The sequence below is a fragment of the Entamoeba histolytica genome, genomic scaffold (genome assembly GCF_000208925.1).
Source record: "Entamoeba histolytica HM-1:IMSS scf_1104750516749 genomic scaffold, whole genome shotgun sequence".
NCBI classification, from domain to species: domain Eukaryota; phylum Evosea; order Mastigamoebida; family Endamoebidae; genus Entamoeba; species Entamoeba histolytica.
The window spans coordinates 1-13,276 of NW_001914976.1; the positions used below are offsets into that span (position 1 = coordinate 1).

General features: G+C 23.6%; 7 protein-coding genes across 7 annotated transcripts, besides 1 other annotated feature; 4 read left to right on the top strand and 3 right to left on the bottom strand.

The window, feature by feature from the left end:
• Positions 1-1,245: 1,245 nt before the first annotated feature.
• Positions 1,246-2,064, top strand: EHI_031200 (uncharacterized protein; the record flags this gene model as incomplete). Its single annotated transcript, XM_648982.1, has 1 exon — positions 1,246-2,064. The coding sequence occupies one exon, from the start codon at positions 1,246-1,248 to the stop codon at positions 2,062-2,064; it is 819 nt and encodes a 272-aa protein (XP_654074.1).
• Positions 2,065-2,189: 125 nt separating this feature from the next.
• On the bottom strand, positions 2,190-2,753 carry EHI_031210 (uncharacterized protein; the record flags this gene model as incomplete). The annotated part of the gene is made up of 1 exon (XM_648983.1): positions 2,190-2,753. One exon carries the CDS (start codon positions 2,751-2,753, stop codon positions 2,190-2,192), a length of 564 nt encoding a protein of 187 aa, XP_654075.1.
• A 583-nt stretch (positions 2,754-3,336) lies between these two features.
• EHI_031220 (DNA repair protein RAD51, putative) lies at positions 3,337-4,437 on the top strand (the record flags this gene model as incomplete). Its single annotated transcript, XM_648984.1, has 1 exon — positions 3,337-4,437. The coding sequence occupies one exon, from the start codon at positions 3,337-3,339 to the stop codon at positions 4,435-4,437; it is 1,101 nt and encodes a 366-aa protein (XP_654076.1).
• A 50-nt stretch (positions 4,438-4,487) lies between these two features.
• On the bottom strand, positions 4,488-5,948 carry EHI_031230 (uncharacterized protein; the record flags this gene model as incomplete). Its single annotated transcript, XM_648985.1, has 1 exon — positions 4,488-5,948. The coding sequence occupies one exon, from the start codon at positions 5,946-5,948 to the stop codon at positions 4,488-4,490; it is 1,461 nt and encodes a 486-aa protein (XP_654077.1).
• Positions 5,949-6,194: 246 nt separating this feature from the next.
• On the top strand, positions 6,195-7,124 carry EHI_031240 (Serine/threonine-protein phosphatase, putative; the record flags this gene model as incomplete). The annotated part of the gene is made up of 1 exon (XM_648986.2): positions 6,195-7,124. One exon carries the CDS (start codon positions 6,195-6,197, stop codon positions 7,122-7,124), a length of 930 nt encoding a protein of 309 aa, XP_654078.2.
• Positions 7,125-7,291: 167 nt separating this feature from the next.
• On the top strand, positions 7,292-8,347 carry EHI_031250 (signal peptidase, putative; the record flags this gene model as incomplete). The annotated part of the gene is made up of 1 exon (XM_648987.2): positions 7,292-8,347. The coding sequence occupies one exon, from the start codon at positions 7,292-7,294 to the stop codon at positions 8,312-8,314; it is 1,023 nt and encodes a 340-aa protein (XP_654079.1). The 3' UTR covers positions 8,315-8,347.
• A 2,442-nt stretch (positions 8,348-10,789) lies between these two features.
• On the bottom strand, positions 10,790-11,509 carry EHI_031260 (uncharacterized protein; the record flags this gene model as incomplete). The annotated part of the gene is made up of 1 exon (XM_648988.1): positions 10,790-11,509. One exon carries the CDS (start codon positions 11,507-11,509, stop codon positions 10,790-10,792), a length of 720 nt encoding a protein of 239 aa, XP_654080.1.
• A 50-nt stretch (positions 11,510-11,559) lies between these two features.
• Positions 11,560-13,276: part of a repeat region that runs on past the window's edge.

Below are 13,276 nucleotides of genomic sequence, written 5' to 3' on the forward strand. Positions count from 1 at the left end.
TTCACCTAATTCTACTTCTGTTAATGATAAAAGTCAACAATTTGTTCCTGAATCAATTAATGAATCTCATACAAGCAAATTCTCAATTGTATCTTTACGTATTAATGATTCTGATTCTGATGGAGAAAAATCAAAGAAGAAAGTCAAAGTAGATACTAGTAGTAATGATAAGAAAAAAAAGCGAGAAGAAAAGGAGAAAAAAGATAAAAAGAAGAAATAATAAAACCAGAGAATTTTATGTTTAATACTCATTTATTTTTAGTCTACTCCTTCTAAACAATTCAAATCCATTTGTAATTGAATAGAATTTTTGTTGTTATATGTTTTAGTAATAGATAGTTTCAGTCGTAGTTTATTAATATTATTGAACCATTCTTTGTTTTTTTTTTCAATTTCAAATATTTCTTATTTTTTATATATTGTATATTGTTTTATTTTAGACTAATGTTAATAAAATTTATTTTGAATAACAAAAACAAATGGTATCATAGTTATAGTGTTTGTCTTCACATTATACCAACTAGAGGATTATAGTGTGTGTTTTGTTTCTTTATCCTTTTAAGAATTAAACATAATGGAATGGAAATTATCTTCTTTTTTTTTAAAACTAATTAAATTCATGTATATCATTTAGCTCATTAATTTCTATCTTTTGATATAACATTAACACAAATTTAAAATAACACATTGTTAGTAATGTTACTCTTTTTACATTTTGAAGTAATAAAATTTATTGAATTGTACATTAATGTTATAATAAAGTTAGAGTTGTAAATAAAAATGATAAAACAATATTTAAATAAAACAGTAAAAATAAATTTTTATAGTAAACAAATACTATTAATTTGATATTTCCAAACTTTTCATAATCCTCTTCTTCTTTTTTATATCTAACAACTTAATTAGTTTTGTTTACTATTCAATAGAACAAACAGTAACTAATAGTGGTATTGAAACTCCCACAGTCTTTGATCTATTCAATATGAATCTATTTTTTTCAGTGATTAATAATAAATTTAACTCAGGATGAATATAAAAATTGTTATAACAATTTTTTTAAAAGAAATTAGTATTTTTTATAGTGTTATTTTAGTTACATACAAAAATCTCGAAATATACAAAACTTATTTCTAAGAATTTAAACATTCAAACTCTGTAATTATAATAAACCATAATCGAGGGTTTTAAATAGATATTTTTTTACATATTGAACTTATCTCAAAAATAGACAAATAAATTTTTAATATGAAATCTGATGGAACAAAACCAAGTCAAACAAGAAAAATAACACAACCTGTCATTTCCTTACCTAAAATTCATAAGAGTAACAAAATGATTGAAAAAAAATTCAGTAATAATTTAATTTATAATGAGATATTAGATACTCTTTCAACACAAAATGCAGAAATGTTTTATCAAAGGGTTATAGAAAAAGTATCAAATGAGAATAAAACAATTAATGAAGAAGTTAGTGAGATTAAAAAAAATAAGAACAATAGTGTCAAAGAATATATTGAGCAAATTATTAGTCATAAAGAATATGAAAAATTAAAAATAACTATTCAAAGAAAAATGATAGAATTAATACCAACAATAGAAGAAAATATTTTATTAGAAATTGTTGATAATATTATTTATAATTTATTAAAGTATGGTAGTATGATTCAACATTGGAAAGAATTTTCTTTTGATATTGATAAAACAAAAATACAAAATGAAATAATAAAACAAATAAGAAAACAAAATAAGAAAAATGAAATTATATTACAATCATTATTTGTTGATTCAATTATGAAATTCTCAGAAAAATTGTTTAGTAAAGAACCAATTGAAATAAAAGATATTTATCCAAATAATATTTGTATAGATGAAAGTTATATTATTTTTGATTTATTATTATTCAAAGAAATAATTGAAAAAGGATATGGAATGTATGAATCATATTTTAATAATGTTGCAATTCAAAGATTTATTGAAACTAAATTTGGGGTTATTGAAAAAAAAGCTCAAATTCAAATTATTAAGAATCGAATTGGATTCTTATTGTTTCTTTTTAACATTTAATAATTTTTTTTTAAATATATAATTCACTCTTGTTATTGTAATAATAAACATTTTATTTTAATTTTTAAAGAAACAAATAAATAAAATTATAATTTTAAATATCCAATTCTTTTTATTTCATTTTATTATTCACAAAAAATAGATTGGATTGATAAATCATTCATCGGTAAAATTACTGAATATTTTGTATCTATTTTTTGAAGAACTAATTTACAAATTTTTTCTCCAATTCTTAATATATCTTTAGAACCAAAAACTTTTTGATGATAAAAAATAGTTTGAGACATATCTATTCCTACTTTTGAAATTTTTTTAGTTGTATTTTTTTCTTTAAAATAATATCCATATTCTACCAATAAATCTTGCATTAAATTTAATGACTCTATAATTCTATTTTTCTTTGCTCTTACTAATGCTACTTTTAATGGAACATTCATTGATACTTCAAATGAAACTATTTCTTTTATTCTTCTTTCAATAATTTCATGATAATCTACTGTATCTTCTTCTGATAATTGTATACGAACAACTTGAAGAAATGGCAACGCAACGAGAGTTCTTCCAGCTTGTTTCATTACTTCAATAGATCCATGTTTGTTCATTAATCCTATATAGAATGCCATTAATGCTGATTGGTAATTTCTATTCCTTTTATAACGATCTTTATCAATGCATCTTATTGTTTCCATTGTTAAATAATAATTATTAAAGTTTTCTTTTTTTTAAATTTTAAGTAATTACTTTGAGTTTAGAATTGCATATGCAAAGTTGTTGAATCTCCGCATTTCTATATTTATACTAACTTCTTCTTTTCACTCTTTCTTTTTTTTTCTAATTCTTTATTTATTATTCTCTTATTATTTATTTTTAGATTAACTACTTCATTCTAAACTATTGTTTCCCTTTTTTTTGATATTATGATATTCTCAAAACTTTTACTTTGACTCTTTTTTTATTACTTTCATTTCTCCATTGTCTAGATTGTTTCCATTCTTTCACCTCAACTCTTTCTTCAGAAAAAGATATAAAACATTATTCCTTAGCTATTAATCACTTTTTCATTTTCTAAATAACAAAAAATTATAAAAATTGTTTTTCATTTTTTCTTCTTCATTGAAAAACACAAATTTCTTTCATTATATTTGATATTCAAACCTCAATTTTATTAATATAGAAACACAATAGTAAGAAATAATAAATACACCAAAAACTCAATAAAACAAGAATAAAAAAAGAACGGAAAAAGAGAACAGAAAAAGTAAAACTAAAGTAATGAGTGCCAAGCAAATACAAAGAGGTTCTGAAGAAGAGTTACTTGAGTCTGAAGAAAATTTAAAAGAAAAAGAAAAAGTAAATGAAGAAGAACATGAAGAGGAAGAAGAGGAAGAAGAAGAAGAAGAAAACGCTGCTGTCCCAATAAGAAAACTTATTGGATTGGCTGGAATTACTGAAGGTGATTGTAAAAAGTTAGAAGAAGCAGGATTTTTCACTGTTCAGTCAATTGCTTTTACACCAAAGAAACAGTTAATTACAATAAAAGGAATTAGTGATGCTAAAGCTGATAAATTACTTGCTGAATCATCCAAAATAGTTCCATTAGCATTCACTAATGCAGCTGAATTAAATAATTTAAGAAAAGAAACTATTCGAATTACTACAGGATCAAGAGAATTGGATAAATTATTATGTGGAGGATTTGAGACTGGAAGTATTACGGAATTATTTGGTGAATTCCGAACTGGAAAAACACAACTATGTCATCAATTATGTGTCACTTGTCAATTAGGAATAGAAAATGGTGGCACAGAAGGAAGAGCTATTTACATAGATACAGAAGGTACATTTAGACCAGAGAGACTAACACAAATTGCAGAAAAATATGGATTAAATTCAGAAGAAGCATTAAATAATGTAGCTGTAGCACGAGCACATAACACAGAACATCAAATGCAATTATTACAAATGGCTAGTGGGTTGATGGCTAAAGAAAGATATGGACTATTAATTATTGATTCTGCAACAGCATTATATAGAACTGATTACAGTGGAAGAGGAGAATTAGCTTCAAGGCAAATGCATTTAGCTAAATTTTTGAGGGCATTACAAAGGATTGCAGATGAATTTTCTGTTGCTGTAGTATTAACTAATCAAGTTGTAGCACAAGTTGATGGTCAAGCAAGTATGTTTGGAGGAGATACTAAAAAACCTGTTGGAGGGAATATTATTGCACACGCAAGTACCACCAGATTATATTTAAGAAAAGGAAAAGGAGAAGCACGGATTTGTAAAGTTTATGACTCACCATGTCTTCCAGAAAGTGAAGCGTCATTTGCTATTACTACTAATGGGATTGAAGATGTTAAAGATGATTAAAAAAAATATATTGTGAATGGAGAATGAAATTCAATTAAATTTGTTTTGGTTTATCTTTTTTCATTTGAAGAATTTGGTTGAAGTTTTAAAGATTTAAAATACCGTAAGAAGCCAAATAGAGAATAAGATTTATAAGGTGTTCTATAATCGTCATTAAGAATAACTAGTTGCATTGATTGAATCTTAAACGTAATATGGAAATAACCTAAACAAAATGCCATAATACGAACAATGGCAATATAAATGAAAATTATTACAATAGAATCAATAGTAGGAACATATAAAGTATAAAACAGAAGGTTTACAACTCCTGTTATAACATTTGCAATTAAAAACAATGGGAGTTGATTTAAACTAAGTCCATTAGAACCAGCAGTTTGTTTAACAGGAAGGTACATTGGAATAACATCACAAATAGCATAACAAATCATCATTTGAGACATTAATGCAATAAAATAAGTTAAATTAATCAATGGACGACAAGGAGGAATGTAAAGAGAAATAACTTCATAAGCAATATAACCAATAAATGCTATAATAACAATAATAACATCTAATTTAAATCTATATTGTTTAGTACATCCAAGTGTATAATAATATCCCATTGCAGTACTTGCAATTTGAATTGAAGTATATCCAATAATACTTAAAAACCCTTCTCTATTTGCAGCAAATAAATTAGACATTCTATCTGCTGTAAGTGAGTAATTATATAAATCAAAGTATTGAAGAATTATTTCATATCCAATGATTAATACAACGGAAACAATGCCACAATACTTCCTTGATGAATGAATTAATGAAGTTAATATTTGTACAAAACCTAATACAAAAAAGAAATTCATATGCATTCCATATTCACTTATATGATGTTGATAACCCGTTATACTTGTTGCAAACAAACGAATAAAACCTATTATAAAAAAAGGTAATGAATGTATAACATTTGATATTAAATTTTTAAAATATGGAGTTTGATTCTCTTTTAATCCAGCAGCTACTCCACTACATACAACAATTGCACCAACTCCAGTATCCATTAAAGACAATCCATAAAATTCACTTTTAGTATGCATTCGAGGAAATATATGAAAATCAACTGCAAGAATTGCAATTAAAGTCCAAAGATTAATCATACTTCTAAACTCAACAAATCCAACTGATATAACTGGATATATTGTTGGTGATTGTCTTTTTGGATAATGATAACAAACAATTAAATAAATAAGTGTTAAAATAATAACTAATGGATATACTATTGAAGAAAAAAACATAGGAATTAATATCGCTGGAATAGATATAAATAAGTCACTTAATATATATATCACAAAATGTGAATGAAAAACAGGAAAATAATGATGTAATAAATGATGAAAATAATTTAAATATATATTTATTACAAACATAGACAATAATAATAAATAACTACTTCCACTATAATCACTTACAAATTCTATTTGTTCAATTTTATATTGTTCATCTGAAATATTTGGCTTATAAAAAATTGGCATTGTTTTATTATTATTTCTTTGTTATTTTTTTTTTAGTTCTTTTTTATTAAAATAGTTTTTTTTATTATTAAATTTACTTTTATTAAATTAAATCATTCTTTTTATTTTATTTCTTTTATTCTTATTTTTACTATGGTAAAAATAAAAAATATTAAAAAAACTATTAAAAATTTTAATTTTTAAGATTAACGTTTTTGAATGTATTTTTTCCCAAAAAAAACTGGAAAAGATAAAAAATAATCACAGATGTCTGGAGATTTAAATCTGGATGAAATCATCAACAGATTATGGAACTATGAGATGCTTGAAGAATATATTATCTGTCAATTAACAAATAAAGCTATTGAAGTTATGTCTCAAGAACCTACTGTTTTAACTCTTTCATTACCATGTACTGTCTGTGGTGATATTCATGGACAATTTCACGATTTAAAAGAATTATTTTCTATTGGTGGAACTCCCCCACAAACACATTATATATTTTTAGGGGATTATGTTGATAGAGGACATTATGGTTTAGAATGCCTTCTTTTATTAGTTGCATTAAAATTACGTTTTCCTCAACGTATTTCTTTATTGAGAGGAAATCACGAATGCTCACTTCAAACAAGAGACTATGGTTTTTACGATGAATGTATGAAAAAATATGGAAATGTTAATGTTTGGAAACATTGTGTTGCTTTGTTTGAGTTTATGGCTACTGCGGCTACTTTAGATAACGAAATATTTTGTGTTCATGGTGGTCTTTCTCAAACAGCAACTGCATTAGATGATATTAAAAAATTAGAACGTTGTAAACAAATTCCACCAACTGGAGCATATTGTGAATTGTTGTGGTCTGATCCTGATGAAAATCAGTTAGAAAAATTCCATAAATCAAGTCGTGGAGCTGGTTGTATGTTTAACGCATTAGCTGTCCAAGAATTTAATCAAGTCAATAACACTAAATTAATTTGTCGTGCACATCAATTAGCCCAAGACGGTTTTCAATGGTTCTTTAATAATACTTTAGTTACTGTATGGTCTGCTCCCAAATATTATTATCGTATGGATAATGTTGCTTCAATTATGGAAATTGATACTCCTACGAGTTATAGTTTCAAAGTATTTGAAGCAGCACCACAAGATCCAAAAGGTTTTGTTAGTAAAAGAAATTTACCAGAATATTTCATTTAAATTCACTTCTTTTTTCTATCATTTTTTTGTTTTTAATAACATTTTTTTAAATTGTCAAAAGCAATATAAATTATAATAAAAATTAATTTATTTTAGTATAATAAATAAACAAAAAAGTAAAAAAAAGAAAAAAAAAGAAAAGAAGATCAAAGTAAATTGTTAGATTAATGCCATCGTTTTATCAACTCGTTTCTAGTGTTGGATTATTTGTTACTCCAATTTTACCTTTAGTTCTTGGAGCACAAAGAGCTGAAAAAGCAGTTAGAGAGAAATTAACAGAGTCTATGGATTTAAAGAATGCAATGTCAATGCCAGTAATAGGAAGTATTGTATTATTTGGATTGTACGTTGTTATTAAATTCATTTCAGCAGATTATCTACAATATTTATTAACACTTTATTTCATGTTTATTGGTGCAGTTGGAATAAATGAATTTTTTTCATTTATATTTGAGAAATATGCATCTCCAGAGAAGTTTTTTATCACAATCCCATTTATTAATAGTAAAATTGAAACATCTAAATCAGAAATTCTTGGGACAGGAGTTGGATTTATATTTTCATTATTATGGGTTATTACTCGTCATTGGATCTTGAATAACTTACTTGCATTTTGTTTAACAGTTGTTGCAATTGGAGAACTTACAGCCCCATCATTTAAAATCGCAGCAATCATGTTAATTGCACTCTTTTGCTATGATATCTTTTGGGTGTTTGGAAGTGAAGTTATGTTGACAGTAGCAACTCATGTTGACGGACCAATCAAATTTATCTTCCCTAAAGATGGGAACTTCATCTTCACAGATCAAGTTTCACTTCTTGGACTTGGTGATATTGCAATTCCAGGTATTTTTATTGCATTAATGAAAAGAGTAGATACTTCTTTTAATAATAAGAGTCAATATTTCATGGTTTCTATGATTTCATATTTCATTGGGTTATTAATTACATTCATCGTTATGCACACATTTGCATGTGGACAACCAGCATTATTATATCTTGTCCCAGCATTATTAATTGGAACTATTTCCTATGCATTATCTAGAAAAGAATTAAAACAGGTATATGACTATCACGACCCTACTGATGAGAAAGAAGAAAGTTCAGAAGCAGAAGAAAGTTCAGAAGCAGAAGAAAGTTCAGAAGAAGATGATGATGAGAAAGAAGAAAGTTCAGAAGAAGAAGACTAAGAGTAAACGTAGCTGAAATGATTTATTCTTTTTACTTTTATATTTTTAGGAGTTATTAAAATAATGTTGTTGTATTTTTTTCATAAAAAAATATAGGTTAAATGTTTGAATATATCTTATATTTTTAGTGTTACTTATCTTCTGTTTTTATGTGTGAATATTGTTACATATGTTTATTAATGATAAGGTATATTAATTTGTTTTTAATACAATTATAATACCGTTTAATAATAATAATGTTAGAGAATAATTATTCTTCATAGTTTTATTATTAAATGGTATATGAATAACTCATTTTATTAATATTTATGTTGTTGTTTAAATACTCTTTTAATAATTATATCATTGAGCACTTGTAATGTATTATTTATTTATGGTTTAGATGAAATAATTTTGTTTTTCTAATAATATTATTCTTTGTACTAATCTTCTTCAATTTTTTGAACAAAATACCCCTTCATTAAAGTTATTATTGTTTTTTTTATTTCAGTCAATACGCTTTCATTTTATTGGTTCAATGTTTTTCATTTGAAGGATAGATGCTACAATGAAATAACCATATTATTTAATAACTTCTTTTATTTTAATATTTCTATTTATTTCTGTTTATATATCATTCATTTATATATAAATATTGTTGAAATTGTTTCTATTGAATTAACGTATTGTTATTTAAGTTAAGTATTGTTAGACACTTCATCATTATACCCAGTTAAATAGAATGTGTTTGTTAATTGGTACGTTCTTTAAATATTCTTTAATTTAATTTAAATAGCTTCTTATAACTCACTTATAATAGTTATTATATATGTTATATTCTTATTAAAACTAATAGGAAGAACCATATTAAATTTATAATTCTTCTTTGTTCTTGAGTGTGGTATACTATTAAACACATTATTTTTCTTGATATATATTTTCTTAGTGTTGTCAATACGTTAAATATTAACTTGATTTAAAAATATGACTATTATTAAAAGTTTATTTATGTTTTTATTACTAAATATCAATCAACAATTAAAAACATTAATACTTCGATAAATGAATAAAATGAGATGTGGTTAAATGATTTTATAAAGAAATTGTTTATGAAAAATAGAAAAATGATATTTTGAAATAGATTGATGTTTATAAAGATATAATATTATTATTATAATTGAGCAAATAATTTAAAATCATGAATAAGAGAAATAATGTTGATTTCAATTCATTCTAGATTATTTAGTTATTTCGTCGGTTATACTAAACATATTTATTAATTTGTTTTATGGTTTATATTTCATACTTTGTTTAATAGAAAAGAATTAATCAAATATTATCATTTTAAATACATCATTAATATATTAATAATTATATTTTTTTGTTCATTTACATTTTTGTTTATTACAACATTGTATTCTTTTATTTGATACTTCAATTACTATATTATATTTCATGAAATATATTACAAATATATTCTTTGAATCTAGTTTTCTTCATTATTCATTGCTGTTCATTTATCATAATTATTATCTTATTATTATTATTATTCATTTCATTGTCATGTTATTAGAAATTAATATAAAAGAATGTAATATAAACATCATTTCAAAATATGATAAAATAAATGAATAAAAGTGTTGAATAATTGTTTTACACACTGTTTGTTGATTGTATTTCATTTGTGTAGAATTAGTCTTTTCTTGTTTTTTTCTTGAATTTTTTAAAAGTTGTATTTGATTTAAAAAGAATATAACATTAAATATTAAAATACTGATATTATTCAAAATAGTTTTATTTGTTTTATTCATTATTCTGTATTTTATACAGGAGTATATCATTTAGTTCTTTCTTCTTTCATTAGTATTTTATTTTTGGTTTATTATTGTTTCTGTATTTTGAGTATAGTCAATTCATTTAATTTCTTCTATTCTTGGTTAATACTTCCTATTCATATGTTATATTCTTCATTTGTTTTAAAATCTAATAACATCTCTGCTCATTTTATTTCTCTTTTTATGAATTACACAATTTCATCAACATATTCATTCCATCATTCATTAATTTTTATTAATTATTGGTATTCAATTTGCTTTTCTTTATTTGATTATTATTTTAATTGCATTATTTTGTTTTCTTATTTTATATCATTGGTGTATATCATTAATTATACATAATATTATATCATGTGTCATTTTATTCTAATATTCTTTATTACTCTTCATTATTTTATATGCAGTATGTTATATTTGTTTGTTATTTTATAGATTAGTAAGACTTTTTTATTATTCTTGACATTTTTCTTTCTATCTCTTGTATTTCAAATTTGATATTTGTCTTAATACATTTATTCTCTTGGTTTTAACTAATGCACATTCCAATTCATTATTTTAATGTTATGGTTCAATGAATTTAATTTATAGGATTTAACAAATGGAAAATATTGTTTTTAAACGTTTAGAATTATATAAAGATGAAATAGTATTGAATTATCAATTAAAATTCAAATCTTTGAATGTGAATAAATGGTGAAGATGGTGTTGGTTCAGTAACAGGTTTTCTAAAGTATTTTAGAAAGTAAGTTCCTTTATTTGATAAAGGAATGAAAAAAGTTAGTGTTTTATTTTCAAGACATTTTTTCCGAATAAATTCTTTATTTTTGGTATTACTTGCTAAATAAATACATACAAAATCTCCTTCTTCTGCTTTACCTTCTTCTATTTTAACTTGAATTCCTGTCATTTCTTTATTATTTTCTTGATATTTAACTTTTTCAATATGAATATAGTCGTTTCCTTTTGCTTCTTTAAAAATATATTTACTTTCTTGGATTAATTTGACTTTCTCATACATTACTCTAATATCAAATATTCCTTCAACCATTGGCTTTTCAACTTCAATATTGTCAACTCCTTCTTTCATCACCCATTCATATTTTTTATCAAATATTTCTTCTTCTCCATTAACATAAATTCTTACTTTAACTTCTTTATATTGACTTGGTCGAATGACGTTTATCTTAATTTTTCCTTCTTCTTCTTCTTCTCCCACTTTAATTTGTATTTCTTCTGCTTCTTCTTCCTCTTTCTTCATTTCTCCTCTTTTTATTTTTTCAATTATCTCCTTTTCATATTCTAGTTGTTCATAAATATTATCATGCCATTTTATTCCTTCTCTTTTTTCAAATCGTTCTTGCAGTCTCTTCTCACTCTTCATTCTTTTTTTTCAAGTTTTTATTTTTTTTTTCTCTTCTTTTTTTTTATTTGTCTTATCTTCTTTATTTTTGAATCATATTCCATTATTATTTCTTTAGTTAATTTGTGGGATTTTTCCATTTCATCGAGGCTATTAGTTATTATCTTTAAATCGTCCATATATAATATGTGGTTTAACTGGACTTGTTTTTCTTCTCCATTCATTTTAATATTTAATTTGCTTATTTGTTTATCTAAATGTTTAGATAATATATCAATAGATAATACAAATAAGAGTGGAGATAAACTATCATTTGTATTATTCCTCTTTCTAAATTAATTATACCCACACTTTCTTGATTATAATACAAATTAAGTTGTGTATTATTTAATATATATAATATACTATTAATTACTACTAGTGGGATATTAAAATATATTAAGCATTGTTTAATCAATTGATGATTAATGCTATCATATGCTTTGGAGACGTCATAATATGTTTCTACCAACTTCCATTTATTCTTTATTAATAATTGTTGGATTATAATGTTGTATAATAATCCTTCTTTTGATGCATATGTATATTTTTTACATCTAATTTGATTTAATGATAGTTGTTTTTCAATTGGATTTAACATCAGCTGATTTTCTATTTTCATCTTTAATATTGATGTATATACTTTTAACAGACAATTTAAGCAAGTTATTTGTCTGTAATTCTGTTTGTCTAATTTATCTCCTTTTTTATATATTAATATTGTTCTTCCTTGAATAAAATGAAGATGTATTTCATTAGGAATGTTTAACCATTCATTAAATAATTTTATTAAATATTTCATTGGTTGTTCTAATTATTTAATCAAAAATCATTGTATTTTATCATTATCATTTTACTTTCAAATTAATAATGAATTTAATAACACAATTTAATTCATTGGGAGTGATTATAGACATTCTATCATTAATTCTGTTTTCAATTAATATTTCATATAAATTAATATTCAGGAAATCTATATTAGTGTTAGTTTCATAGATTCATTTCCAGAAATTAATAGTGGAGATATTATCTGGATATTCATCTTCTTTAGATTTATTTAGATGTTGCATTTTTCCATATTTCATCATTTTATAATTCCATCTTATTCTTTTCAAATTATTCTTTCTTGCTTCTATTTCTATTCTTTTCATCTTTCGGAGGTATTTATAATAGTTTATTTGTTCAATTGTTTTTACTTTAATATGGTATATATCATATTTCTTAATATGTAATATTCTTTTCAATTTCATATATTGTTTATTATGGAGTAAATCTCTTAATCTACATATTTTTGACTGCAATATTCTTTCTATACTTTTCTTTCCACTTCTTTCTTGTTTATTTTTATTAATGATGTTAATAGTGGAAGCTACAGTTTTAATATAATGATAGTAATCATCTAATGTATTGATTATTATTTCATTTTTATTAATAATATTAATTATTTGATGTATTTTCTTCTTATTGTAATAATAATTAATAAATTGAACATCTTCATGTTCTTTCATTTCTTCTTCTTTAAATACTTTCATTACCTCCTCTTCTTCTATTTCTTCCTTCTCTTTCTTGTTCACTTTTGATATTATTTCTTTTTATTCATTATCTCTCCATTGATGTTTTATTATTTCTTCCTCCATTATTCTATTGATTTCTCTTTTAATTTCATTCTTTATTTTAAATGTCTTCTTTAATATTTCTTTATATTCATTAATATCATTTATTTTAATTCCAAATTCATGTATTAGTCTT